General features: G+C 39.8%; 1 protein-coding gene across 4 annotated transcripts in view; it reads left to right on the forward strand.

Annotated features, from left to right (window-relative positions):
• LOC134527958 (rhophilin-2) overlaps window positions 1-27,142 on the forward strand; it is a 626,490-nt gene that overhangs the window by 462,073 nt on the left and 137,275 nt on the right. For all 4 annotated transcript variants that reach the window (XM_063361051.1, XM_063361053.1, XM_063361052.1 and 1 more), the window contains one exon: window positions 8,714-8,829. In XM_063361051.1, coding sequence (XP_063217121.1) covers window positions 8,714-8,829 — 116 coding nt within the window. The remainder of the gene's footprint in view (window positions 1-8,713; window positions 8,830-27,142) is intronic.

A 27,142-nucleotide genomic window follows, 5' to 3' on the forward strand; every position in this document is an offset into this window, starting at 1 on the left:
ATCTCACAGCGGTAAAAGAAAATTTGTGACCCAACATCAAATTAAGGAGAGCTATCGAAATAAATAAACAGGAAAAGTCGCTTACTGAAAAGCTAGAAGTGTCGAGATAATGAAGGGGATTAAAAAAACCAACGTATCTTCAAACAGCGAGCCTTATAGCCCTTTCTCACTGTCGTATATTGGCCAAGATTGTTAAGAGGCAAAATTAGACGAAATATGAATTTTAATTTCTCTTTCAGATAAATTTAGACACAAAACCTCAAAAAGTTTTAAATTTTGTCGCACTATCGGAGTTTACTATTGAACTGAGCTTGGTTAAAAAATATCCATTTTAATCTTATTTTAAAATAAAATAATGTAAACCAGTGAGAATGGAAAAGTTTAACTTTTTATGTTTTTATGTGATACTTCTTTTAAATTTCAAAGAACATGAATACTCAGAGCATTATACAATTAGTTTTCTGCTATTCATAAGAGCTATAGTTACATAATTTGTGTTTTTACCACATATTTTTTTAAAATTTATTTGCTTTATGTTTACATTAAAACTTTTTATTTTTTTTGTACTTTTATAACATTTTTAATTGTCCATATGGGTTGAACCATTTGAAAAATCTGTTTAAATGAAAATGCAAGCCACTTGTTGGATTCGATTTTGATCGATTAAGTCCATCAAACGTGTAACATATTTTATAACCGGTCATATAGGCCTATACAAATTATCCGCGCTAGGGACGTTCTCGGTGCCGTCATAATCCTTCAACATTATTTAACCAACTTTTTTTGAAGAGCTTTGGAAGCGGTTGTTTGAAGTGGGGGAGAGCTTTAAGCCTGTGTCAAGCATATGTCAACCGTACGAGACAGTTGTCTGCGAGTCTAGTGATGACGCGGAGGTTAAGCAACGTAGATTATTTCTGTTTGGTAAGTGTGAGTTTATAATTTTTCAAAAAAAAAAAAAAGTTTTCGAAAAAAATTAATGATTATCTTAGAATGACAATGAAAATCGTCATTTTTGCCTTTTTTAAAAAAATATCTTAAACATAATTGATAATGCATGCTAATTACTATTCTCTCCTAAAGTATTGTTACGGTGACTGGAGATGTGTGCTGGCGGAGCTTATCTCTGGGGAAACCTTGTTGCGACCAGCTAATGCCCGTCCTTCCCCCTGTCCGTATTCCAGCGCCTTTCCAAATAGTCTTGGTGCCTTAGACCCCTTTCATACGTGGTGGTTTGCGTCAACTAGTTCACTGTCGCGTGAAGACTATTTTTTAGTCTGGTTTCACACCAGGCAACTTGTGGAATCAACTTCTCTTCCCAACGGGAGAGCAGTACGATTTCAGAACCCGAGCAAGCAAGAACACTTCTTGTGCTTGCTCTCCTGTTAGAAGAGACGCAAAAAAAAAAAAGAAAAAAAAAAAAGGTCGCCATAGCAAAATCGGCACAGCATTTTCGTGCCACTTTCCTCCCTCATATCCCATATCGCGGGACTACTACGAACTTCTTGTATAAACCGCTCCATATTGAAACCGACAGGTGAAACGCCCTCCATCACGACTGCCGTGAAGGACGAATGACGAGTAGTGTATCTTGTGTTGTGTCTACCAGTGGGGATGAGAACGTGAGCGACACAGGCGCCTATTGGCCACCCGCCAAGGCAAACAAGGTGACTTCTTGTGAAGGGTTCAACTAGTGCAATCAACTAGTCGCCTTGCTGAAAGGGGTCTTACTGTTTCGCCTTGGAGTTTGTTCTAAGATACTCGGAAAGGCGTTCCCGATCGTAAAATGACGATTATCGGAATATTTCACGTGTTTGGTATTCTAAGTTACGCGTGGCTTCTCAATTCTCGGTGATCGAGGATCGGGAGAGCCCTACTGCTACTGGGCTGTCAGATCCTGACTTCGCGATCGGGCACTATCTTTCAAAAATGGCAGCTTCAAAGCGTGGAGACAACAGTTACGTACCTATCCCTTAAGCTTGGATACTTGCTCATTCACTGTTTATGCACTACTTACATAATTGTTAAATTAATTTTAAATACATTAACGCATCTCGACGTGCCTCTACACTTGGCATTTAAATAAACATAGTTTTTAAAAGTTTTTTAATACACAAGATTATTTGACGTGAAAACGTATATTCTTAAGTTACATTAATAGTCTGCCAAACTTTATTGTGTGACAAAATACCTTCAGATTTGAATCGCTAATAACTTCGAAACTAACAATGCGTAAACAATGCTTGAGCCCACTACGGAGAGATCATGTCTGTACGTCTTCGTCGCGTAGTATTTGTTTTGCCTGTGATGTCATAGTATAAGTGTAGGTGCATGCACGTTATTTTTACGACGTATAGCTATGTGTAAATTTATAAAGCGTTGTAGCGTGGAAACGCGTTTAGCTAGGACACTGATTCGGGCGTCATTTTGATCAGCTTGCGGGGCATTGCTAGGACCTAAAGCGAGACAAAAATATTTCCTGGAATATAAGTGAAAAATCGGTATTAAATCGAAAAATACAAAAATAATTAAAGATATCGTCTCATGACTTTTGAATGTACTCAGAATTATAAAAAAAATTCAAGTCAGAGGAAAGTTCGCGTCAAAAAGAAACCAAAAAGCATAAAAGGTCCAGAGCCGAGCAAAGTAAATAATAAAAAAAAACTGCGCTAAGCGATTACGTCGCTGGGCCATCGGGTATTCAGCGGCCAGATATAGACCAAACGTCCACGGTTCATGTTACCATTTTACTAAAGAGATTGATAATTATTAGGGGCAAGCATTTTTCGCGAAAAGATATGAAAAATTATTAGACTGCAACAAGGTAAACCAGCATCTGTGGTTTCTTCCTTGTGATTGGCGGCCGTCTGCGAGAGAAGTCGTTGCCTTGTTTGACCGAGCCACAAAGGACGTGTTTACTTCCGCGCTGAATCACTGGGATTGGTGTTGTTACAATCGATGTGTACCTGGAAGAAACTCATCCAATCACGAAACACAAACGATGCTAAAGTGTTTTAACTTTCATCTAGTCTTGAAATCTTTTCGCGAAATCTGCATGCCCCTAATAATTATATTTCATATGAGTACGTAACACTTATGATTTTATTCTGACGTTGCGGACCTGAACTGCGCCGTTCTATGTTTTTTTTTATTAAGAAGGTTTTACCTCTGCGTATACAGTTTCTCGTCAAGTGCAGACGACTGTGGTGGGTGTGACGTCAGGAGTGCAGCTGCTCCGGTCGCGCCGCCGCGCCGCACCAGAAGGAATTTAGCGCCGGTGCACATCTCTTCGGGACGACTTTCTCCTGGCTGGCCCGTCACGGCGAGCAAACCAGAGCGCGAACCAGTGGTTTAATGTGCCGTGCGTGTCTGCCTGTGACCGACGACACACTAAAGCCGGGTGTTTCTTTTCTCCAGTGACTGCTTCACCAGTGCTTCACTCGCGTCGCTGCAGGCGGTAGCCGAGGTCGCTCATGCGTACCGCTCAAAAGGACATCGTTACACTTTTTCGGCTTCGGCGATATTTATCATCCTTCTTTTAATGTATCTGATTGGTAACCAGTGTGTTTTGCCAAGAGGAAGGCATTTATTTAGCGAAATTATTGTTTTTTTTTTTTTTAATCTGACGACCAAGCAGCCAAATACTTTCAGCTCAAATTTTAATACATATTTAATCGTTCCTTGTTTACAAAACAAAACTGGTTTTATTGTCAGACATTATCTGGTCACGTTTATGATACTACATCTGGCTATTTCAGCGGTTGCTTTGCAAACATACAAGCGAGAATTTTATTGAATTCAAACAATTTTTTTTTTCAAATGTAACATATTAGCTCTCTCTAGCATTTGGTAGGAGTTATTTCCTGAATGCAACGGAAGTCAAAGAACGTAAATGTGTAATAACCATGTTGCTGCCATCTGGGACGGATGGCGGGAATCAAAGATTGTAAATACTAAGGGAATATTTATGGTATTAACTTTTTAATGAATTTTAACATGACGGCCAGTATTTTAATTAAATATATTCTCGAAAATGTTTAGTATTTTAGATTCCTTTTCGTTTTTATCGGAGCCGTTTCGTTATATAATTTTTAATTTCTGTCTGCAAATAGAATGATTCTATAGTCGACGTAGCTGCTGCGGCAGTGAATTATAGCAGTGGGTGCGGAAACTACGTATGATTCGCATCCAGAAATGTAGTTGAAAACCCAATTTCAGCATATTTATCTCTCTCAGCATTACTTTAAAGAATTATACGTTAAACTTAATGTTCCAGTTTCGATTATAAGTGCATTTGCAGCATGAGAACACATGAATTTGCTCGTTACCGATGTCAGATGTAACACAGGGCCGGAACTAGGAGATTCGTTAGGGGGGGGCAAAGCTTAATTTTCCGCCCCCTCCTTACCAACATTATATAATACACTTTTTCGTTAGAAGCGGTGGTTGAAATGATACCATTCACTTATACATAATTGAGAACTTTTATTTATCAAGTACACAAATTGGAATACTAATACAATTACATTTTTTTATTATAATGAAATAGACTCTTATTTAACTATTGTTTATTGTTTACACAACAGTGAAAATTAATGTCTTACCAATAAGTTTATTAAGTACTAAAATTACATAAGGAACATGTGATTCTGAATTAAGTATAATATTGTATTGATAATCATACAAATAAATTCAATTCAAAATTTAATTTTTCGAGCATGATTAGCTGCAAAAGTGTTAATAATATCATCAAAATTGATAAAAACAGCTCGTTTGTGTTCAATAGATATAATACTTTGATTTGTTAATCTCTGCTGGCCCATCGTGCTTCTCAAATAGCTTTTAATAAGTTTAAGTTTACTAAAACTTCTTTCACCTGACGCAATTGTAACTGGAAGGGTGAGAAACATTCTCAGAGCAGTATTAATGTTAAGATGTGCCTCCTCCAGTTTATTTTTGTAGATAAGGCTCTACATTGTTGATGCTGTAGCATCTTTTAATTCATGGTCTACTGTTAATGCATGGTGCTTAAAACTTTCAATTTAAAATACGAATTCTTCTTTGTTAAGATCGCCACTGTGTTTCTTAATTCTGCTACTTGACTTTTAAATCTTCTACTTCCATTTTATGAATTTTAATACCACTTAAAAATCCAAACTTATTGTTAATGTTCTCCAAAGCCTTAAACCTGTTTCTCAGTTCCATAATTAATCTGTCAATGACTTCCATCATTACTTGATGTAAGTTTTTTGGACATACGCCATTGCTAAGCACTTTTTCTGTAGAAGAAAACTAAAAAGTAAAATAAATAAATAAGTAAAAATAACCAAAATACAAAAAGCACAAATTAAGCAAAAAATTGCTGTTGTCAACAGGATATAAATAAACACCACAAAATATTCCGTAACAGGAATATGGTCAACAAACAAAGAAAAACAAAGAAAAATGTACTACAAAAAGAAAAAAACCCACAAATGATGACGACACAAAAATATTGAACCCAAAAAAATTCAGCACAATGGTTGAAACGAGACAAAAACACGACAAAACAAAAAGACGAAACAAACACAATAGTTTTCCAAAACAGAGTAGAACGATAAAAACCCACAAATGATGGTAGCACAAAAATATTAAACCCAAAAAAATTCAGCACAACAGTTGAAACGAGACAATAACACGACAAAACGAAAATACGAAACAAACACCATAGTTTTTCCAAAAAAGGAAACAAGCGACGTTTCGGGAACTGCTATCTGCTCCCTTCCTCAGTCAGGGACGCACATGGTACGAAAACACAGGTGCGTCTGAGTACGGGCTGGAAAAATGAGGGTATTTATCAGAGAAAGGGCTACTTCTTGCTCAGCCAAGTGATCACCCGCGCAACGGGTCCTTGAGATGCCAGCTCTCATCGCAGGGGTTTTACTCACTCCAGACCACGAATTATGGTAATACTTGTTTCTTAGAGTGAAGTAACACATTTGAAGTACGAATATATTTACAAATTATGCATAATAAAGTTAAATAGAATTTCTTAATTTCTTGGCTAACTTATTGGTTACGATATGTACACCTTCAAAACATTTTTTAATGACTAGTTTCAACTTGTTTTATTGAACCACTTTTCATATTTTGCCGCCCCCTGATATTTGCCGCCCGGGGCACATGCCCCCCATGCCCCCCCCTTAGTTCCGGCCCTGTAAACACATCATTGGCGAGTACTGAAAGAAACTCGCTTTTTTTTTTGTGTTCCCACTGATATCGTATAAGGCATGCATGCTTAATCTTGATACTTAATATCCTAACATTACTTTAAACTTATTTTTCAGTCATTTTTCAGTTTAAAGTCTATGTCATGCTCTAGTCTGGGAATCTGAAGTGAACTAGGCCCATGAGGTGTTTTACGCCTTTCACTGTCGGAAAAGCATTTTCAGTCCATTGAAATTTCTGTTAAAAAAGATTATACAGTATTTTAATCTTTTTTTATTCATTATTCCCTTACATTAATTTTGCAAAACAAGATCTAAGAGCCTTTTTGTATTGCTTTTATTAAGGTCTGTTTTTTAATATTTTAACTTTAGAGTTCTCCTGTATTTGTTGTTCGGCTCCAACAATACGTAAGTATGGGTATGAATTGACACGCAAGTGATGATAATTAAGAAAACTTGACCACCTTCATTCAGTACGTAGTGTTAACTAAGTATGTGTCTCCTATTGATTGGTTGTAAGAAGTGACACTATTGGTTTACGCCTCACGGAGGAAATAACAAGCTCCTTCAATGTCTGGGATTATGTAGTGGCTGCTTTCCTAGATGTAGAAAAAGCCTTCGATATGGTTTTCCACGCGGACCTTATATATAAACTTCAACAAACAGGATTTCCCGACTGTTGTATGAAACTATTGCCACATACTTAGCTGACATAAAATTTAGAGTCTCCACAGAATGCTCCAAATCTGACATAAAATCAATAAGTGCAGGGCTACGACAAGGCAGCATACTTTTCCCTGTATTATTTAATATTTATGTAACCGACATGCCTAAACCAACGAACCACCTTGTAAAACTAGGCTGCTATGCAGACGACACAGTCCTGCATAGTAGGTCACACAACCTACATACAATTAGCAAATAACCGACTTCAAACTTCATTAACTGAAATGCAGCAGTGGTGCACTACTTGGGTGTTTACTCGTAAAAACCTCCCACCAGCCGAGCACAGGCCGTAATTCCCATAAAGACTTCGCGAAATACCTCGGCGTTTTAATGGACAGAAAACTACTGTGGCATACGCACAGACTCGAAGCGAGGACAGAGTTTGTGCACTCTAACCAGTGCGCGTCGACAGTACAGTTAAAAACGGACTGCTGTTCTACGAAGCCCTCATCTGACCAATAATCACTTACGCTGCTCCTGTATGAAACACACCTTATTAATCTGCAGCGAATTCAAAATATATGTATTAGAATCGCTACAGATGCCCGCAGAAACTGTACAGTAGAGGCACTGCATCGCGAAACGAACACAGAAACTTCACGCACGATTTCTGCGTTCGAACCACGACAAAATTTTATGAGAAATGCTAAACTCATACAAAATCCATGAATTTCGTCTCTCGGTCATTATGATCCCGACGAGATACAAAAATACAGACGCCCCAAAATGGTCCTCGCGCTCCGAACGCCCTAGCGCATCGCGGTTGGCCGAACCTTCGGCCAATCACAGCGCTGCAGCTCCCCACGAGCCGAGCCCAGCCCTGGCGTTTCGGACTCTGGGCAGTGCGTGCTCATGATTGACAGTAATTATCCAGGCACACTTAATACAAGTGTGTTGGCTGTTCATAAACATAGATTAAGCTCGTAAAACATCGTAGCTTACAAACGCGTAGACGTTGAGGCTAGGGCCTCACGATGAAGGACTGGAACTGCCTACTGAAAACGGGTCAACGTGCAGCTCTATCCCTTTCTGAGTGTGACCCGTCACAACATTTCGTGGTTAGGCTTTTTTAAAACTTCATTAACTCTTAGCACCTGAAGATTCGACACTGGTTCTAGGGTTTTGCAATGACAGATTTGATAATTTCGCTGACGACAGCCTTTTACTGGCGACAGGCAACCTGTCGATCTATCTCTTCTGGAGTGACGTAATTGACGTAATTTAACTTAAAATAAGTTTAATTTATATGCGCTCATCACCGTCTTCCTTTACATAGGTTTTAGAACACGTGCTGACCGTTGGGCGACGAATGAAGTCTCACACCGACAGGGACGCATGCGCCGATGATACCAACCCTGACGCGCACAAACACCAAAGCGGACCGCAAGGCCCAAGCTCCCGACCCCAGCATGGTTCCCACTTTTCTGCCCTGACCAACTCTTCTTCTGAACAATCCTGCTTAATGCTTACAATAATTTAACCCCGCATGAATGAGCCCAGGGTTTTTACTGTGTCTACACAGATTTTACCTGGACCAAACTTAACTAATTATAGTCTAGAGTTTACGTTAGGGGAGCTAGTCATGGAATCAATCGCTGCCATGGCTGGCCAATCCCCGAACAAAGCACACGATGCACGGCTGAAACCCAGCATGATTAGGCGTATAGGCTCCGGCCTGGGACGCACCTAAAGACTTCCCTAACCCAGAACCCTCCCTTAGTTGTGTTGGTAAAAGAGAAACGATGGCGGCAGGGAGCTGACGCGGCGCTGTGCTTGTGTTGCAGGGCTCCGACCCGCGGGTGGCCACGTGTCGCGGCAAGCTGCAGAACAAGCGCTCCAAGCTCAACCAGGAGATCAACAAGGAGCTGAGGCTGCGCGCTGGGGCGGAGAACCTCTTCAAGTGAGTGTCCCTCTCGCGCCTTCTCTGCGACACTTCACCCGGCTTTTCCTCCCAAGCCTGCTTGCAACTGTTACAGTGGCCTCCACTCGCACCTTCTTAAGGCAGTGCTAGCTTGTTTGTTTCGCTTTTAATGTTTCGTGTTTTTGAACATGTTTCTTTAAAAAAAAACTTTTTCCCTACTAAACAGGTACCTACTTAATGTTTTTTCATGAACTTAAATGCAAAATTTTATGTAGTTTGTAACATTTACTGAATGCTTGAAACCTTGTGGTATACGTTTTTGGTCTAACCGTTTGTATGCAGCCTTCGTCTTGAAACTATTTGAAGTATATTATTAATAACAAAAACTAAAGTTTTTTCCCAAAACCATAGAAACCTAGGATTTGGAGGGTTTTGGGGAAGCCTATTTTTCATTTATTTATGAAAGCTATTCTAAAATTAAAAACTTTCATCCTTTCAGTACATGTTATATTTGCATAAAAATCTGCATATCTAGAGGTGAGTATAACAACTAGGTAACTCGAAATAAACGAAATGTGGTTAAATGCACAGAAAAGTCCCAATAGGCTGATTCCACATTAAAAATTTACTCAATTTCTCACATTCTCTAAAAATCATGTTCCTTGAAACAGCATATTTGTAGTCACCTATTTGTTGTGCTCAACCCACGATTCATTTTCTTAAAAAAAAAATTCATAAGGACTTGTTTAGTAGAGAAATCATATATAAACAATTAGATATGATGACATAATGAAAAAATGCAAAATCGTGTATAAACGGAAGCAAAATAATTGATGATGATATCTCCTTAAGGGCTCGCCTACCTGGGCACACCTGCAGTGTGCGGAGCTGCAGGAGAAGCCACGCGATTTGAAAACTGCTCAAGATATCCCAGCGGTGTCTATGTACGAATGGCATTTTAAAATGCGCTGGGGACAGATGGGTGATTCTGGTTCCTTTTTTCGTTTTCAAACTGTTATTTTCATGAGAGAGAAAATGGCTAAAACGCGTGTTTTCAGGCATGAAATTCTCGGTATAAATTCTTGAAAGCACCGAAGGGACTTGCGCTGCACCTTTTTCTTCACTTCTCCGCCATTTAATGTTATGGTTACCCCTGAGATCTCATAGTTTCCCTTTGCACGTGGAGAAGACCGCGCGCCAGGCTAGAGGAGATATCGCCCTAGAAGCACCAGCGACCGTCGCACCTATCGTCCCGCCTCACAATCACAACTACACCCCGGGCTAGGCGCACCCCACAGGCGCTCTCAGCCGTTCTCAGACAACACAGCGACAGTCTGCATTGCCACCACAGCAGCTTTTAGTAACGTAGGGGAGTTGGCGTGGTCCCAATTGGTTTCAAATCATGCAAGATAAACAACACACGATGTTTGGGAGAAATGGCACGTACTGTTGTCGCTAAGTGGCTTGAAGGGTCATCTCCCTAGTGCCTCCATTCCCGCACGCCGTAGCGACGCACACCGCTGGTCAAACCACGCAACACAAGAACATCCCAGCAGGATATCAGCTGTCCTGTAGACTTTCTGCTGCTAACTACCAACTTAAAATTATTTTTGTCTCTTCAATGTTAAGTTTCTGTTACCATTATAATAACTGCTCTATTTTTACTGTGAATAACTTAACTTTACTCTGCATCATTGAAAACCTTGTTCGGTGAAACAAAACTAAATAATTTTTAAAACGGAATGAAGCATTAACAGCTCATACAAGATTCACTGATCGTGGCGAAAGAAGGACAAAGTTTTAACCATTGCTACTAGACTTAATTTTTTTTCTCTGAACTAATCAGGAATAAAAAAAAATAGTTGCTGATTTGTATTTTGCTACAAAGTCCTGTATTGGATCAGGAAATCCAGTTTATTACCAGATTAGCACATGATTCATGGTGTAAATTTTTTGTTCGCATACATCTTGTAGGTATTTTACTCGCTACAGGAATAGATCGACTCTAGTTTTTTTCCTTTCTTTATGAACAAAAGTTTATAAATTGGCTTACAATCTCCTTTGCTTAACAACAACGATCTGCCATGATCTCGGACCTTGCACGATATCAGGTAATGCCCAGCAGATCTGGTGAAAACTTGCAAAGGAGCTCAACTTGCCAACATGCCGAGATTTATTGCAATACCATACTGCACCAAGTGGTTCAAAGTTCGTTAAGAAGGACTCAAAATGATCCGTTGCGTCCGTCCGTCACCTGTCCGTCCGCTATCCGTTCGTCCGTCAACAGGCCGAGCGATTCACAATGATCCGCACGTCCATCAAATACTTTTCCATTTTGATGCTGCTAACAGACTAGTGGTGAAAATTTATCTTCTATAGGTATATTTGATTTACGATCATGGAAGTTAAGTACCTAATAAATTATAAATTGAATTTATTTTCGCTCTGATATTTATTAAAATGTGTTCAGTTGTTAAAAACATTTAATGGAAGCAGCTAAACAAATAAACGTACAAAATCTTTTGAGATAGTAAAGACGGCCGGCAATAGGTATCTTGCTTACATTTTTGAGGTTATTGCATCCGTCCATCTAGAGTTATAGCTTGGTTAGGTTTTAACGGACGGATGGATGGAATTTTCCGGGCCATCTGATTGGCTACTGGTCACGTGATTGACGGACAGTCGGGTGATGGACGAATAAGACGGATGAGTCCAGTTACATTCCATGTGGTTTCGTGCGGCCTATGTCACGCAGTAAGGGCGTGCTTGTTGAAGTTCTCTAATGTTTGTTGTGATGGTACTTTTGGCGCTGGTATTGAAGTTTGCTCACTTTCTTTGAAAAACCTGTTACCAACTTCAGTCCTTTATATGATCATTTTGCTTACTGTAATGGGAAACAATATTCACAGTTAAAAACTTGCATGTCTTGCACACGTTTGGTTACGGGCGGAATCAGGCAGTATTTTTTAAAATCAAATAATGGCACTGCCGTGAATTGTGTAACAAAGGGTTGCTGCGTGTACGTTTACACTACAAAACTAGTTATGTGGGCTTATCTTAAGTATTTTCGTAAGTATTTTCTCCAGTAAAATGGTTTTATTGACCAAGAAATTTTCGACAGGGAGGTTAAATCATTGTGTAGTAGCTGCAATTGTTTTTTTAATTAAAGATAATAATTCATGATTGTATTTAAATATGCAATTCAAGATTTTGACAGTACAGATGGTAAATAGTAGGTAAACAGTTTTTGGTTTATATAAGTCCAGAAACAAGACGCAAAAAAATAATTTATGACGTTTCCAAACATCCGTTTATGCATTAACACAAGAGAAAAGAAAAAAACGCAAAGAGAGGATTGACAACATTTAATTTCTTGCGTTTCCTTCTCTTAAACTTAAAGAAAAGTGTTCCGAAAACTTTCAAGGCTGCAGACATAATATGTATAATAGGCTACTATGTTTTTTAATATTACACTCACTATTTTACTTACTAAACTATCGCAAAGTTCAAGCAAATATAGCGATTTTTCATAAAAAAAAAATTAATATCACACTTTTAGGTGAATAATAATACATTTGTTTTAAGTTTGACGTTGTAGGGTGGCCGATGTGTTGCGAATCGCGTGTTTTATGAACCGCTGTACGGCTGTAGTTTTGTTCCGTGTGTTGTGTGTGAGGTGTTGCGTCCGCGTGAAGTCGATGAATCCAGCTGACGTGCCCGGTTACGAAGCCAGGTCGACAACAAGGCCGGCCGTGGCTGAGGCAACCCCTTGGCGGGAGGAGCGCCGCGGGAACAAAAGAGCCGCGCCAATTAGCGGCCGGGAACAAAGGGCGCTGGAGCTGGACGCACGGACGGCGTCTCGCATATGCATGACGCCCGGCGGCGGCCATTGTTCGCCGGCCGCTGGGCAGACTTCCGCGCGGAGAGATATGTCTCAAGCCCGCGGACTTGACCACGCCGCGCTGAGCACCAGGTCACGTTGGCTACCCTGCTTCAGACACCGGGAAGCCCACGACTCACAAAGCCTTTTCAACACTCTCGCCTTTCCGTAACGTAGGGAATTTTTTTTCAAGTTGAAAAATTCGCATGGGTTAAAAAAGAAAGGGAGATGGAAGATTGTGACTTGTGAAGCATCTAGCTGACGAAGAAAGACTGCATATGGAAGATTAAGCTTAAAATCTTTGGAAAACTAAAGGTGATATAAGAAGAAATAATAACTTTGGCTGATGTTGTTAAGATACGAAGAGGAACAAGGAAGAGCTTACAAAGCTTGCTACAGAACTACAAGGATGTTGTGGTTGAAACATAGATATTAAGATAAATATACGGAAGAAACTGATGAGGACATTGTATGAGATAAAGTTAGACATATACATCTTTAACAGATGTATGAAGAAAACATATTGTTACGAACGCGAGAGACCAGACAGCGATGCCAGGTTCGGAGCTGGCTGGCGGTCACGCCCTGTGCCACGTGCTGTCCACTGACGTAAGGCATGCCACGCGCGCCTGGCCGGATTACAAGGGCCGATGCTACCCCCATTCCCCCACCACTCCCCGCACGACGTCCTGCCTCGGCGCCGCTATCTGTCGCTGAGCGGCCTTGGGAATTCCGCAGGCCGCCGCGAGGAGGGGAGTTAATGGACGTAACCCTTCTCGACTGTTCGGGCGTCGGGTTGGGCCGGGATGACGTGACTCGACACGGCTGCTCTCGTCGATTCGAGAAGGGTGCCACAGACTACTTAAGCAGTGACGCCGGCCTCTGCAGTAGGAGTTCCGCGACGGGTGCCGCGTGAGTTCGGCGATGGAGTTTTGGCGACAGAGTTCCGCGACGGAGTTCCGCGGTAAGTTCGGCGATGGAGTGCGGTGAGAGTTCAGCGACGGGTGCCGCGCTAGCCCGCGACGAGTCCCGCGACGGAGTGTGCTGCGTGGGTGCGGCCAAGAATGCGGCCCAGTGAGGAAGGAGTGCGGACTGTGGAATTTGACAGACATTGGTTTTTAAGTGCGAGTAATTGGTGATTAGTAGAGACCCGTAAAATTCGCGGGTTCAATGACCTCCAGGATAGACTCCAATATCCTCTACACACTCGGGCAAATGCCAACTGTTCATTGGCTGCTGACTTGTGAGTCGTCTCGACTGGGTGGCCTGTGACTCGACACTTCTATGAGTGAGGGTCTCTAATTGGCCCTCAGTCCTCCAGATTAACAGTGAACCAATGACATTAGCAAAACTAAGGTATAATTATTTTAATTTTAGCATAACACGAAATGAACTCGCGAAATTTACGGGTCTCTAGTGATTAGTAGAGTCCTGCAAAATTCGCGGATTCATTTCGTGATACGCTGCAATTCAAATAATTATACCTTAGCGCTGCTTCTGCAATTGGTTCACTGTTAATCTGGAGTAATGAGGGCCAATTAGAGACCCTCGCTCAAATAAGTGTCGAATCACAGACACTCGGTCGAGACGACTCACAAGTCAGCAGCCAATGAACAGGTGGCATTTGCCCGAGTGTGTAGAGTGTAGTAGAGTCTATCCTGGAGGTCATTGAACCCGCGAATTTTTCCGGTCTCTAGTGATTAGGCATTTTTAAGTACAATTTTTTATTATTAATGTAAATATTAGTAATCAATAAAACTTAATTGGGCTATCCCACGAACGTAGTTCTTCCCCACATTATTATAGCGCTGGCAATCCAGTATGTGCTTATGTTTAGCTCATATAATTTACAATACAATAAGATAATATGATACGGCTATAGGACACCTCGTACCCCCAATAGCTATAATAGGTTGCCAGCATTATTACTAAGAAGAATCAAATGGCAGCATGGGAAATAATAATAATTATGTACAAAACTTCTAGTATGTCCACACCAAGGAAAAAGTTCTAGGAGATAAAAGAGAGAAGCCGATTTGTAAACGGAAATATCTGTTGCGTCACTAGATACCTGATGTGACTAAGGTCCTTGTAATAACTGAGACGAGCTGTTTGCGAGCACAGCAGGGACCTGCGCTCGGCTGCGCCCGCTTCACTGCGCAGGCAAGCGTTAAAACGGTTAATTACATGATGTGAAGTGCAAAAAATACCGAGATTACACGAAGGAAAGTACTCGGGTGTGTTGAAAAGGTTTTGCGAAATTTGGGTTTCCACTCACATGTCAGTAGACGTGCGGTTAAGTCGTACAATGCCGTTTTACGCCATTGGCATAGCCGTGTTTGATAACAGACACAAAGCCAATAAGTATACATTCATCTCAATAATAAGCTCCTTAAAGCGACTTGGTCTCGATAAGAACAATAAGCGTGTTCTTAGTGGCATGCATTTTCCAAACGACGTGTTAACGCTTGGAATTATTCACGTCGATCGGCTTGCCTGCTGACCAAGGTCACGACGTCTACTCCTACAGCCGTCATTCAAAATAGACGCTGCAAGTGTATGAAATAGATGATCTTATAAATTAGATACAGATATAACAAACGATTAATTTCTATTATGAACTCAGGCTCTTGTGGCCGTAGTTGCTGTAGTCTTGCCTCCGCAGAAGTTTCGGTGCACCTTGGCGTTAGGATCTTCAATTTCACAACTTAAGCACTGTAGAGCCTGAGGAACGCTGGTGAACTCAAAATCATAAGTTTTTAACATGAAAGCACAGAATGCTCTATTGTTTTTAATGAAACCATTGACATGGGCTAGGTTGTTGATTACAAATGACCAAGGAACTTTCTGCAAGGAAGAATTTTGAGTATAATATGAAGGTTTACATAATTTAATTCATAATATTTCAGTTTTCAGTGAACACACTGTCAGGGCCTGCAGGTAACGCGTGAAAGCACTCACTCTGAAACCACAGGATGGATATGCAGAGGCTTTGTAAACTATAATAATAACTGTATCCCCACCGCTGGAGCAAAGGTTCGGACAAGTTATTTATTAATTGAAACCTGAAATATTTTTTAACAGAAATATACTTTTTACCCTCCAGTTCACTCTTGTTCCCTTAGCTTAATTCACTGATTATATATTTGAGGAATTTCTTAATCTTTACTACACTGAGTTGTATACAGTTTGTTACTGGTCGTGCCAATGGCTTCCAAACGCCAAGGCTGTGTTATAATAGCCGTGGTCAAGCTATAGAAAGTATGAGAGAGCGTGTCGTGTTTTGAGTTCATCCTGTGACTGACTAGTCGCATTACTGGGATCACCATGACTCAAATGATATATCAATGGGTGAATGCCTCCTCATTAGACGAGTATGACTACTTACCGCCGTGGGCACTATATCATACCAGCTGTTCGCCCAGCTTTTACTCGTCGCAACTCCTTTCCTTGCCTCTCGACTTGAAACCTGATTCCTTTTTTATGTACATCTGTACCTTCTTAGGCCGCGTCATTAGTTTACTCGGTACTCTCGCCGGCTTCGTAAAGTCAGTACAATAAAGTACAGGTAAAAGTATCTGTCTCGTATATTCAACCGTAATGCATCAGAAACTAAGAAAGTTAGTGATGAGTGAGCGAAAGTAATGTACAAGTTATCTGACAGTCCCTTTCATCTATATAAAGTTGGGATATCTGTGGAAACTTTCACACCTCGGAGCTTGTGGTATTAACATCTCCTTGCTGGAATGTGGTGATAAAACATTTCCTATCCTTTCTCACCAAGCTTGTATAGATTTCCAAACATACGTACGGTTACCACAATCAGGCATCCTTTCCAACTGACCTATTCTCAAGTAACTATTTGTAGAATACATTAAATTATATAACTACGTAATTTTACCGCATTAGCCACACCTATTTAAAAATGCCTTGTTCGTCGAGCGCTGGGTGATATAACTACAGTAACAGTTGCATATTATCATTATTTTCATTACAAAGACTATTTCTTTATTTATATCTGCTAACATGAATATTTAAAAATTAAAAATACATTTTCGACACAAAGATATTGTGTCTCAAATTAGCAAATGCGATCCAAACATGACCTTTAACAATAACCGAACGTACCTAACTCTAAACTCTAAACGTACAAAACTGTTTTTAATTATTTTTAAATATTTTCCATCCTATTAGTATACAAAATGATACAAATGTAGCTTCCGAAATTCAACTGTAATAAACTTTTAAAACAATGAATTTATGGATGTATGTATATATTTTTAAATTTTGATCAAATATTTCACGCGAACAACTAAATTTAACACTTTTATTTGGTTTTTTAAAATTTAATCTTGTGACCATGGTTTTAAATATTTTTCTGCCTATCGTATTTTGTATGTGCAGCACCGTATTTTCAGCTGCTTAGGCATGGTTCACGCCGATGACCCGTCCTCTGTTGTTAATCGTTTAACAATTTATCAAAGGAAATACGTGTGCGCTCGTTCTCTTTATGCAAACAGGAAACGGATTAAGCATTAAATAAGCTATTTTTTTTACTTGAAACTTCGTTATAGATTTTGCACTTCCTCGTCTGGAATTTCTTGCATGCATGTGATAATTATTCTGAAGACTTGCGTGCCTTCTTACGCCCACTGATATTACACTAAGCGAACATCGCTTGAAAATATTTGTGTTAGTACAACAAATGCAAGGTAGGAATCAAGTTTGACGAGTAGTCGAAAAACTCAACATGGCATGCGAGAACGTACGTTATGAATAAGTGCATTTTGTAACAGCTTCGAACAAAAAAAAAGAGCGAATGGTGACATGCATGTGAGAATTTTTCGCTGATGTCCGTTCGCACGTGTTCGCTTCTGTGTAAACAATGCTTCAACTTTTCCCTCTCGTGGTGCGCTTGGAAACGTTACGTAACATGTCGATCGTGTTGCATTGGCATGCGCGAGTGACGCACAGTGCAGATACCGCTCATTTCCGAAGCTACCCACGCGGCTTCCTTGCGCATGCGCACCCGGCCTCTTTGTTGGGAAGCCTAAGGTTCACACCAGTCCATTCCGTGGCTCGAACAGTCCCGAAGTTCACCTAAGTTCGCTCCGCGCTCGTGCAACGTCGGCACCGTCTATTATAGGATAAAAAACGCGCGGGAAAGTTTTCCAGGTCAAGTTACATTAAAAATACATGAAAATAGTGTGAACGTTTGATTTGGTTAGGTACATTACAGTGCTATAAAATAAAAAAAGCAATTGGTTAAGTTAAATTAGCTACATCTTAAATTGGTAAATTCTAACCAACCAATACAATTTTTTACAGAATTTTTTTATGTAGCTAACCTAACCAACCGACCACTCTTTTAAATTATTTATAATGAAGCTAACCTAATCTAACCAACCATTCACTATTTTAAAAGTATTTTCAATGTGACTAACCTAACCTAAACGACCATTCTCATCATAACACAAAATTTTAATATTTACACCTAACCTAATAACTCGTTATAATGGCAAAATACTAAAAAATTTGAATTTTTTTTCTTCAGAAAACAAAAAAAAACTTTTATTCAGAACTATCGCTGTTTTTAATAATCAACATATAACACTTCAAAAAAAGCATCACATAGCTATGAGTAGAATTTAAATGTCAAATCCTCGACGAGTTACTTTTAGGTTCACAGAGGAAGCCCGAGGAGGAGAAAACGAACCGAACAGGCACGAACGCGGCCTCGGAATGGACTGGAGTGCACGGTGGGTTTCCCGCGCGGGCCGCCGGGACTGCAGTCACGTGACTCGGGCGCGCGCCTGCGCAGTGGCGCGTGGCCCGCGGGGCGACGCGGGGACGTGCAGGGCTTGTGAACGCTCATGCGTGCGTCCGCACACCGCACCGCGCATCCAAGCTGGACTGAGCCGGCACTTCCGTGAACCACTCCAGCCATTCATCTGAGTCCATGCCAGACAACTGCATTGCGTGACACTTAATGATCCCGCTTACCTTGGCACACATACGGTGTGCAGTAGTTTTTTTTGCCGTCTTTAGTTTTTCAACTGTATTTTTATGAGAGTGAAAATAGCTAAATTGCGTGTTTACAGAATAATTATTAGGTGTGAAACTCCTGCTTAACATACTTCAAAGCACTGAAGGGTTTGTAAAATACCTTTATCTTAATGTAAAAACCATAAAATGTTATGGTTACTCAACATATTTCATAGTTTATCCATGCACGACGAGAAGACTGCACATCAGTCCACAGCCTTGCGTTTAGGAGCAATACCGCGCTAGAATCACCAGCGAGCGTGGCAAGTAGTATCCCTCCTCACTAACACAAATACACGCCTTCTTGACTAAAATAGATCTCTTATCAAAAGCCTTAAAACAGCAGCTCATACCTCTGTATGCGCGCCAATTTGCATTGTGTTATTGTGTAGGTTACGTCAATGTACTTGTTTCGTTTTCTCCTCTGTTGATTTATGCATCAGAAACTGTCGTGTTTGTAGTTTTCGGGTTGCATTTAGATTGTGTTTCAAAGCGTTCTCAGGCGCTTAGAATTTGCAGTCTGCTTGTCGATCATCCCGGAACGCAAGCAGCGCCACGAGCGAGGAATGCGGGTCACGCGCACGGTTCACAGGCCTGCAGCTAGGCGCACATCCTGTGCTTTGTGTCGCGACAGCCCCGCGGCCACGCTTGGACGGATAACCGCCCCCTCGCGATGACGTCACCTGCCTCCCCACACTGGTCTTTGCCAGCTGCTGGTCTCGGCCAGTTGCGCCCTTCCTGCGCTTCAATCCGCGATCCAGTGAATATGATCCTTGTTTCATTCCTCTCAACGTCTCGCCAACACATTCTGGAACCAAACGATCTTCGTTCGCGCGAACTATTATAATTCATACATTTCCAATCTGCGAGAACAGGCAGCAGGTGTATTTGTATTGGTGGGCTGGAGCGATATGTGACGCTACAATCGATTATATAGTCGCTGCCTCGTCGTTTGAATTTTAATAACGAATGAAAACACATACTGGTACTTAAAAGTTATTACCATACATGGCAGTCTGAAATATGAATAAATTTGGTTTAAAAAAAAAGCCTTTATTTGATAGGGAAAGTAATTTCGATGAAATTAAGTGAAATTGAACTAAAATAACGAGCTTTTCAAACATTGTAGGTGAGGGATGTGAGCGTACTTAAGAACCGTAGCATGATCCGCCTTTCTTATGCCCTCGCACGTCACGATTCTTGATTAGCATGCCTGCGAGTAAAGCCATGGCGAAGTCAACTTGGCCCTCTCTCTACTGCATCACCAGTACACAGGCGAAAAATACGCGCGCCACCTCGTGAATAGCCGATGCGCTAGCACTATAAACTCTCGTGCAATCGTAAAGTCCTAAACCACCGTGCAGCTCCGAAACAGTTTAACACATTTCTTTTGGACGAACGAAGAGGCACGCACAGTGAACCGTTTCTTCTCACGCGAACAAGTAAGTTCCGCGCGCGGGGACCGATGTGTACAGTCCGGCCGGCGCGACTCGACTCCCAGTTCCAGTCTCTCTCTTTCTCTTTCTTTCTCTCTCTCTATCTTTCTCTCTCTTTCTCTCTCCTGCAATCGCTGCATACGGGCGCTGGTGTTGCACGTTGAAGACTCGTATCAAAGGTCCCACACGTAGAATATCAATTGAACTGTGATCTGCGCCCTACACAGATAATTATAAAAATATTAAATTTATTGCAAAGGTTACAAACTTGCACACTGGTTAAAATTAGGCAAAATATTAATATTTTAGCACCTTCCAGTACTATAGCTAACCTAGGTAAACAAAAGCGCAAGGAAGGTCGTAAAATAAAATACTGAAGATAAAATAAATTAAATTAAAATCGCTAACCAATATATATTTTATAAAAACAAGGGAAATTAAAATACGTTATTAAATTAACACAACAGCATTAAACAACAAGAAAAATATGTCAGTGGTACAACGATGCTAATACGTGATAAGAAAATATAAATAGCATTCTTTTTCATATTTAAAAATAAGCAGTAAATATTTTTTAAAGATAAATTGAAAATATCTGAAGTAAAGTCCTAACGTTTAAGTATAAGTAATATACAGTGGCTTGTGAAGTTTTATTTATTTTCCTAAGTTCGATTTAGCGTATGGCACCTGAAATATCTGGCTCACTTCGCCCTATAGTGCGGCGTGCACCGCCTGGTCGGAAACGACCCAGGCTTGTTGCTTGGCCGGGCGACACCGCCGCCGGGTAGGCTGCAACTGTGCTGTCGCCATAGCCACTGTGGGCCTCGTGGTCCGACTGCCAGAACCAGGCATGGAACCACGGGCACGTGGGGAGTTACAGACCGCGCAGTGCCAGACACAACCTTTATTTGTGCCAAGTAGTTGCCAAGTAATACCTAGTTTGTAACCATACAAGAAAGATATCACAACTTAGTACAATACATGGCCATGGTTATTTTTGCTAGTGAAAGATACGTTATTCGAGATAATACTTTTTTTTTATAACACTTGACGCGTAACGTCATATTTTAATTGATGTTTCATTCGAGCATAATTTTTTTTAAACCACGGAAAAGATAATCGAATATTTAATAATTAGACTTTATTTCGTTTTATTATGCTCGTTAATATGCGATGGTGATACTGGAAACATAATCGGGGAATGGTGTACAAATAACTTTGACTATTGGAGGTACTTGGAAATCACAAAGCATAAATACCCGGGTAAGAATCCGTGCCCAGTATTTATGCGAACACTATATTATAGTGATAAGAATTGTTTCCGTGTAAATGTACGAATTTAAAAAAATGTATTTATTTATAATTGTACATGAATATTTCGGTTCCCTTTGCATAATAAAATTGCAGTACGTTGGTGTTCAATGAATACGTGGGTTTCCTTCGCGCTGTTCTAAGGAGGAATTCTATAAACAAAGGGGAATGTTGGGTTGGGGAGGGGGGGAGTTTGTGGTATGAACAGCTATCGTCTCTCCTGGAAGGTGAGGAAGCGAGGAAGCGAGGAAGCGGGGTTAGGGGGAGGGAGGCCTCGTCTGCGGCCGTGACTAGCGCGGAAGACGCGCGGACAGAAAGCCCGGGATGACTCGCCGCTGGTAAGTGGACCGGCCGCGGTAACAGGCAGGAAGACTTTCTAGCGGCCGGACCGGTCGAGAGAGCACGCCCCTGGCCGCTCCCACCCCCGCGCCCTTTGCCCGCGCGCCGTCTCGGCGGATCAGCCGTGTCGCGCGCCGGGGCATCAGCGGTGGTCGGGTTAGATTGTATTTAAACCATGGCTTATGCTGTACCCCATCAACTGTTACACTCATGCTGTAGTTTGGTTCAGTCTTTGCTACTTTAATAGCTGGTGTTCCAAGTATTTAATTTGTCACGTGAACCTTGAATCCGTCTGCAATGGCGCCTCTGAGTATTATTATAAGCAATCACTCTGTGCATTTTTCAAAGTTTTTTTTTTGCTGTGAAAAAAATAAGTATCACTATATTAAAAAAAAACTACATTGGCAAATTGGTTATAATCGGCGAGGATTCGAGTTTATCCTTGGAAGTCTTCCGTTTTATTGTATATTTTCACTTTGGTTGAATGTTTCACGCTAATAAATGTTGAAAAAATGTTCAATTCAATTACGTCTATAACGGCGACATTCATATATGATGTTTCTTTACGTGGCGAAAGTTCACTCAAAATAGAAAATAATTATCTGTGTGTTGAACATTTCAAGTTCCTGTTTTTTTGTGTTTAGATATTTCTCAACGTCTTTATGTAAGTAATATGCAGAGAATAAAATTGACGGGTTCAGTGGCTTGGAGGATCGTCTGAACACGTTCTTTGTATAAATTATAGTTGTCCATTAGAATTAATACAAAGTGTTGCAAGTGATTTCGCATCCTGTGTGACTCGGATGGATTTATGAGTGACTGAGTGTATGTTCTTGAACCATTTTTAATCCCAATATTTCGACATCTTAAACATGCGACTTATTTGACCTCCCATTGGAAGAAGTAGGAAAACATAAAAACTTTTTTTTTATCTAAACTTACCACACAACCATTGCGTTAAATTATCATGGTTACAGTAATTATATGGAAGCTTTTGAGAGTACACTGTGCATATTAGTCTGTTAAGTGTAACAGTCATAAAAGTGACAAGTTCTCAAATTTAGTACCAATGACTTACTTATCATTCTGCCACGGTTGTTCTTTCAACAGTGTTTGTAAACCATCTCATGTGATTGTCAGTTGTTCGTGAGCAGACAACATGTGATGCTTGCAAGGCACATTTGGGAAGTGGGTCCCACGGGCACTACATATGAGAGCTGTCCCATTTCAAACACGATCCACGTCTCCGGAACTCGCAAGGCGCGGCCAGCAGCAGAGCCCATCCCTCGAGCCCGCCGTGGTGGGCGGTCCCAGGAGGTGTGGCGGCAGGCAGACGAAGCCGCGCCTCATGCAGGAATGCATATTTGTATGCTGATTGCGTGGAGACATTTCCACGCTGCCTTCTGTGCTTCCGATTGAGCAATGTGCTCATTGTGTCTCTCTTGGGGTCTCTGCTGTGCTAAACACCTTGGAAATAATCTCTATACTCTTAAATATATTCACCTCAAACATAAGGGGAAAAAATGTTGAGTAGGCAAAACAAAAAAAAAACTACAAACAAACTAACCAATATTCTAACATATTAAGAACCTTTAAGTAGGGTATGGAAAAATTAAACAAAGAAAGACGGGATTTGGAGGTTGAAAAAATCGTCTGTCATATATTAATGTACGTAGAATTTCTAGTTTAAGTCGTAGTGAAAAGATTAAAAAAATTTTTGGGTACACATATCGGTACCGTATTTGCTTGCTTTGAATATAAACTCATTGGAATTATATGTGAGAAACACTTTTCCTTTAAAAACTTGTTAAGCTTACTGCTAAAACATTCTTCTACCCTCAACATGCGTAGTTATTTATGTTAATAAGGAAACGCATAACCAATAAGTTGGAGTATGTGTTTACGATGATCAGTTTATCTGTAAATACGAAGAAAAAAAACTTTTTGTTTTTTTAAGGTGGCTTCTCCGTTTAAAATTCCATATTTACCGCAATTTATAATAGTGTTACTTTAATTTCAAGAACGTTGAAAAATCTACGACAGATAAATACTTACATATCATGTGAGCAAAATTTATTTTTTATTCGCTTTTGTTTTAATTTAATTATTTTACAGACGACGCTCCCACTTAGTGAGGAGGAGATTTAACTAATTGTAAGTTCACACAAGTCTGAAATGGGACTCAAACGCATGATCTCAGGGTTTAGAGTGATGTACTCGGGCCTCTACGCCACTAAAGTGGACTTAAGATAATTAAAACTAAAATATATCCACGTGTAAATGTAAACATGAGACAGAATATGCAGTAAAAAAAATTACGATAGCTAATTGCTCGCCACCGATAGGATAAATTTTCATTCAAAGTGTAGCGTCAGCACATTTGTTGTGTAAAAGAATTTTATCTGTTCTGAGCCTAGTAAGGTGTTATTTAATCTTACCAAAATAATGCATGATTTTGACAGAATTAAAACAAAATATTTTAATGGTACTAGATGATTTTGTTTTCATACATACGATATCAATACCTACACACAATTTTTGTCGATTGATAAACCCATGTAAGGTTTTTTATTTGGCACGATTCAGAATTTTGAGATTTGTAGGTACGGGATAAATTTAGGTGGTGGTGCATTTGTAGTTCCTGGTTATTAATTGTGATATTCTGGTCCCCTGAACACGAATATGTAAGTAGTTTGCGTTTACAACTTATTTCCTAAAGGAAAATTTGCGAAATGTATAAAAGATTTGAAGCTAACGGTATAAAATCTAGTTCATTTGATCTGAAAATATTCTGAAAGGAAATGTTTGGCTTTCTTTAAAGTTATCGTGTTTTTTTTTATTATTATTATCTGATTTAAGTGTATGATTTCCATTTTCTATCTAAATACTTTTGTTTTTATTAAAAATAAATACATCTTTTATCGACATTCAATGAAATCACTTAAAATTTGCCATAACGCCATAAGAGATGTCAAGTATTAAATGTGATCTTTTTTTTAATCCCTTAAACATTCTCTAAATGCTATTGGTTTTAAAATTAATATAGTATATATGTATATAGCCTATATTTTTTCCACCGAATACGTATGTTTTCTTTTGATCATTTTTACTTTCATAAATTATAAAACCTGCTTGTTGTTGCCAACATTTATTTTTAAATACTCTGGATTTACTTGTTCTGCCTTTTATACTTAAATCATTTCTCATTTAACCAATTTTGGTGAAATATCGCAGATATATTAACCTGGCGAAAAATCCTCAATCAAACGCGGTAAAATAAAATAAAAATACCGACCTAAACTCACGGTTAAGTTACATGTTTTCATGTCAGTAGATATATATAGTTCATCCTGGGACAGGGGAGGAGGGAGGGGGATTTCGGGGATTATGTCACTTCCTTCGACCATGCACACACGAAAAAGTGTCACGTTACGTTCATCAGCCATGTACACACGAAAAAATGTCCCGTTACAGTAGTAGGATATAGCTTTTTCTGGGACAGGCGCAGGATCCAGGATCCGGCGGGAATCTTGGATGACGTCATCGGCGACCATCTTGGAAACAAAAATTCCCTAATATTCCTTAAAAATGACTCAAAATGACTTAAAAATTCCCGTTTTAAGAAAAAAAATTCCCGTTTTCGAGGGAAAAATTCCCGTTTCGAGGGAAAATTTCCCGTTTTATTCCTTAAAAATACCAGCAGCTAGAAATGTCCATATGTAGGCTTAAGCATCCATGTCTACAGCCTCAGATAAGCCTCTGACGTCATCATGGATGATGACGTCACCGTTGCAATTTCCGTTACGGTCTCCATCTTTAAATTTATTATCCGATTTTAATAAAAAAAATTTAAAATTCAATTAATAAAATTTTAATAAAAAATATTTAAAAAAAACATACATTTACGACACGGAGCTCGGAGTCCTCGGTTCGAACCCGGTGAGGGCAAAAAAAAAATTGGCGACCGATCCTTCCTCCACGGAAGTCACCTACAGACTAACCTACCACCACCAATAACAAGGTCAACTAGTATGATGTCATGTCCGCCATCTTGTCTTCGTCTGCTGGAAGCCATCATCTTGTTATCGTCTGCTAGAGTGCGCTGACGCCATGTTAGTTGAATTCTCACCCGCTAGAGTGCAGTAATCATTTATTATTGATGTGTCACCCGCCATCTTGTCATTTGGCCGCCATCTTGGAATTGTGTAATTATTTAGCTAGAAATTCGGGAAAAATTCCAAAATTCATTAAATAAACCACTCATCAATTTACATATTGATTCGGTCAGTTGCTGTCCCTGGTTCGATACTTGATCGATTCAATATAGTTTAATTTTATGTAAAAAAATAATAATTTCAATAAACCATGTTCAACATTCTTAAAGAGACTTTAAATCCTATAAACCATCATGTCCGCCGTCTTGGAAATTCGTAATTATTTAGCTATAACTCGTGAAAAAGTTCAAAATTAAGTAAATAAAATACAATCAATATACTGATTAATTAGATCGACTAAGGTCCTTGGTACGATTTAGGATGATTAAAAAAAAAATTAAATATAACAACAATTCAACATAATAGTGGCAGGTTCGAGGAATTAAACACCGCAAGTTCTTTTACAAACATAATATTTATTACATAATTTCTATTCTACTACAGGATCGATCACTTACGAAAGCTAGCAAATTTATAATCAATCATTTAGTTCCGCATCGGTGTGAAATGACTAATTCTCAGCTCCAATCGGTTTATACTAGATAGAGTCCAACCAGAACCTTTACAGACATAGTCCTCCTCTTCTTGACAGAGTTTCTGGATACCGTTTTTAACAGTTTGCTTCACATCGTCAGAATTGTAAATTACTGCAGCAGATGTCTTGAATGCACACTTCCTCACTTCGTCTTCGAATGGATATGGCTTTCCATATATACAGTCCAACCACAAGTTATATTTTGATGGACCGTTTGTTGCTACATCATCAGTAAGCTGATTGATTATGTCCTCTCTGATATCATCAAGAAAAGTACAAATGTCCTTAAACTCACCGAACGTATTTAGATAATAGTAGTCTTTCAACGTTCCACGAAATGCAGACTGCGCCAAGTAGAACCCATTATCATTCACTTGTAATGCACCGAGCACAGTATTAGGTTTATTTTCATGTCCAGACGTTATAACAATCGGTTGCTGCACATTGGTTTTCTTGCTTGTACGCTTACGAGTCTCCAATCTAAAGCGAGGAGTCGAAATTTCTACAGGTAGTTCTTCAGTAGACACACGGACTTTACCGTTGCATTTTTTCACATGCCGTCGCAAACTATCAATACGTGTAACCATTCATG

This window comes from Bacillus rossius, chromosome 1 (assembly GCF_032445375.1).
Source record: "Bacillus rossius redtenbacheri isolate Brsri chromosome 1, Brsri_v3, whole genome shotgun sequence".
NCBI lineage: Eukaryota > Metazoa > Arthropoda > Insecta > Phasmatodea > Bacillidae > Bacillus > Bacillus rossius.